A 3,345-nucleotide genomic window follows, 5' to 3' on the forward strand; every position below is an offset into this window, starting at 1 on the left:
CACAAGTGGGCAATTTCATCACTTGGTTTTTAACATATTAATTCGCAATGTATGCTTGCATTATTATAATATTTAAGCAGGTCATGTTTAGCGAGACCATGCCATTTTACTTAAAGTACTTGCAGAACAAACATTAACTTAGTGTTATAAAAAATAAGCAATTGTATTCTGCAAAATAAGCACTACGCGTGGCCACACGCAGTGTTTTTGCTTTGTAGAGAAACAACTACTAACACTGAAATTAACTTTGCTTTGTTCATTACTTTTTCGCGATACAAAATTCAGAATACAATCGTAGCATATCAAACATTGATCAAATTTCGACTAAGCATATCATATCTTTTTTTCTACGATAAATTTTCGCACTTATTCAGAGTGGATTGAATGCCCCTCAACACCTATATTTTCACTTGCCATAATCATAGCGCAAAACGGCTCTTCTTCTGCAGAAGTGAGCGTGCCAATTCCCTTATTAGCAAAAAATTTAACCATTCCATGTATAGTAGAAGGGATGGCGCCAAACATGCGCAAAGCAGTCCCAAGTATCATATTAAATCGCGACTGATTACGCATTATATACAAATTCAACAAGGCTTGGTGTCTCAGCGACTCATCGCAATCATCAACTAGTTTCATTTGCAATTCCAACTGGACAACAGGCCAAGTTGACTCTCCTGAAAATCCAGCAAGTGAAACCGCAGTTGGTTTCATCAAAGCCTGGATATTTGTGGGTAGTTTGCTAAAACATTGTTCGTACATAACATCTACACTGCTATCAGTATCCACATGTACCTTCATGACCATAATTCCAGTATTTGCAATGCGGCATGAAACTACCACTGGTTTATCAACATTCGCGGTCAGACTTGCAGGAGGAAAAATAATAGAAGGACATTTCCAACTTACAATCTGTTCAGATATTTGAAATACTGACATTTCGCCTTGAACTTTCACTACATTAATGACCTGAATTCTGCGCTAATTTTCTTTCTTACTCACCATCTTTACTCCCAGATTTTTCACCGCGGGAGCCTTTCGCTCAGCCACGTTTGGTATATTTGGAGCATTGGCTTCTGTAGGCACTATAATCGCATTCGCAGTACTGGCAGTACCCTGCGCGATTAAATGGTCCAGCTTGCCTTGCTCATATGCCTTCGCGATCAGTTCCGGTAAGTCTCTACAGCGATTGGTGTCATGACCATAATCTGGTGTCATGACCATAATCATCATGAAAAATACAAAACTTTGACCTATCCCGCCTGCTATGCTCCCCTAAAGGCTGCGGATCAGGAAAAACTTAGCAACCCTTTCTTGTAACAAAATTTCCTTAGGCGTTTTTGTTAACATCTGAATGATATTGAAAGACTCATTGTTCCATTTTCGCGTAGAATAGCGATCTCGACGGCCATTTCCATGATTATCATTCTGACCTTGAAACCTATCATTTCGCGGGTAACCGCCGCCGCCATTTTTCCGCGGAAAACCATTACCGCGGTAATTATCACCGTTGCCATCGCGAAAAGAATCATTGTCATCCCGCCAACTTTTTTCCTTACCCCATCCACATGCAGGAGTTATAGTGCTATCTTCTCCACCACGGAGATAGTCATATGTTTCCTGCTGAACTTTAGCGAAAGTTGGCGGAACATCTCTTCGCAATCTTCGCACAAGCGTCAGATGTCGCTGTGGGTTAATAGCATGCAAAAAACCAGAAACTTTTTGGTCTTCATTCAAACTTGGTATCTTTTGACACTCATAAATGTACCGCGTAAGTAACGCGCTCAGAGTTTCTTTGCTGCCTGGTTTAATATCATGACATTCTATATACGTCTTCTTCTGCGGTAAAAGATTCTGAAAATGCAACAAAAACTTATCGCGAAGATCAATGAAACCAATGATACTGCGAGCTTGCAGGCTATGAAACCACTCCATAGCGGATCCTTGCAAGACCATAGGAAATACTCTACACGCAACCGGTTCATCCCAATTATAGGTGCTTACCACACCTTCAAATCGCTGCAAAAAGTCCAAGGGGTCAATTAACCCTGAATAAACTCCCAACGTCGCTGGCACTATAGGCGGTGTAACAATTGGATAATCAGAAATATGCTGGACAAACTTGTCTGCAGCAGTGGTGATTTCAGTGGCCTTTTTTGTGCGAGTATCAGTATTGTCTGCACAAAACTTGGCGATCATATCTTGTAAAAAATTCGGTTGTGTAAACTTATGTTGCATTGACTTAGGCGCAATGCTTCTAAAAGCGTTCACTAAAAAATGTTGAGCATCGTCTCTGCGAATATCATCAGATGCTTCACCTTCATTCCCATGACGAGGGAAAGGTGTTGGTGGTCGCCTTCGCTTAACATGTGGAATTTTTACAAATTCTTGTGCACTGCATTCAGGCTATAAAACTATTGTTGCGAGAATTATGCGGATGGGTTACTTTTGGCCATCCCTGTATCACGATGTTGCAAAAATTGTTAAGAGATGTAAAAGTTGCTAAAGGCATGCTCCGCAAAATCGAATGCCAAGGCATGATATGATTCCTGTCAATTCGCCATGGCCATTTCACAAGTGGGCCATTGACATTGTAGGTCCATTTCCTACGGGACCGAGCAATGTCAAGTTTCTAATCGTGGCAATTGATTACTTTACAAAATGGGTGGAAGCTAAGGCGGTTCGCACTATCACTGGTGTGCAAGTGCGAAACTTTGTGTGGGAGTACATTGTTTGCAGATTTAGTATTCCGCGTGAATTGGTTAGTGATAACGGCGCACAAATAGCAAAAGATCCTTTTAAGACATGGTACACTGATTTGAATATAATACAAAATTTTACATCAGTGGCGCATCCGCAGGCTAATGGATTATGCGAAGTAACCAATCGCGATATTGTAAATGGCATTAAAAGGAGGTTATGTGGAAAGCGAACCGGTTGGGTGGATGAACTACCCAATGTGTTGTGGGCACATCGCAATACTTTCAAGAAAAGCACAGGGGAAACACCTTTTAGTTTGGTGTATGGCTATGAGGCAGTAATACCCGCTGAAATTCTCGTGCCAACGCATAGAGTCGCTAACTTTGAAGAAGAAGCAAACGATGATGCATTGGGCGAAAATTTAAATTTCATTGAAGAGCGAAGGTTAATGGCTGCTATCAGAGAAGCTAATAATAAATAGCAGATCGCTAAGTATTATAATAAACGAGTACGAGCTTTGTCTTTCGATATAGGCGAATGGGTACTGCAAAATAATGAGGCAAGCAGAGCAGAAAAGCTTGGCAAATTGGGACCTAATTGGGAAGGCCCTTATCAAATTGTAGCAATTAATGTAGCAGGTTCATATAG

General features: G+C 40.9%; 1 protein-coding gene across 1 annotated transcript; it reads right to left on the reverse strand.

Moving 5' to 3' along the window:
- Positions 1-366: 366 nt before the first annotated feature.
- On the reverse strand, positions 367-2,235 carry LOC139853876 (uncharacterized). Its single transcript, XM_071843218.1, has 3 exons — positions 1,431-2,235; positions 1,000-1,205; positions 367-909 (listed from the first exon to the last, which is right to left on the reverse strand). The coding sequence occupies exons 1-3, from the start codon at positions 2,233-2,235 to the stop codon at positions 367-369; spliced, it is 1,554 nt and encodes a 517-aa protein (XP_071699319.1).
- Between the last annotated feature and the right edge of the window lie 1,110 nt (positions 2,236-3,345).

The sequence above is a fragment of the Rutidosis leptorrhynchoides genome, chromosome 6 (genome assembly GCF_046630445.1).
Source record: "Rutidosis leptorrhynchoides isolate AG116_Rl617_1_P2 chromosome 6, CSIRO_AGI_Rlap_v1, whole genome shotgun sequence".
NCBI lineage: Eukaryota > Viridiplantae > Streptophyta > Magnoliopsida > Asterales > Asteraceae > Rutidosis > Rutidosis leptorrhynchoides.

Bases quoted from the DNA above. Each gene is read 5' to 3' on its own strand.
- LOC139853876 (XM_071843218.1), bottom strand. From the start codon at position 2,235: ATGCAACATAAGTTTACACAACCGAATTTTTTACAAGATATGATCGCC. The intron at 1,206-1,430 runs GTCAGAATGATA...TCATGACACCAG, and splicing joins GCGAAATGATAGGTTTCAAG to ATTATGGTCATGACACCAAT. The intron at 910-999 runs GTGAGTAAGAAA...ATATCTGAACAG, and splicing joins AAAATCTGGGAGTAAAGATG to ATTGTAAGTTGGAAATGTCC.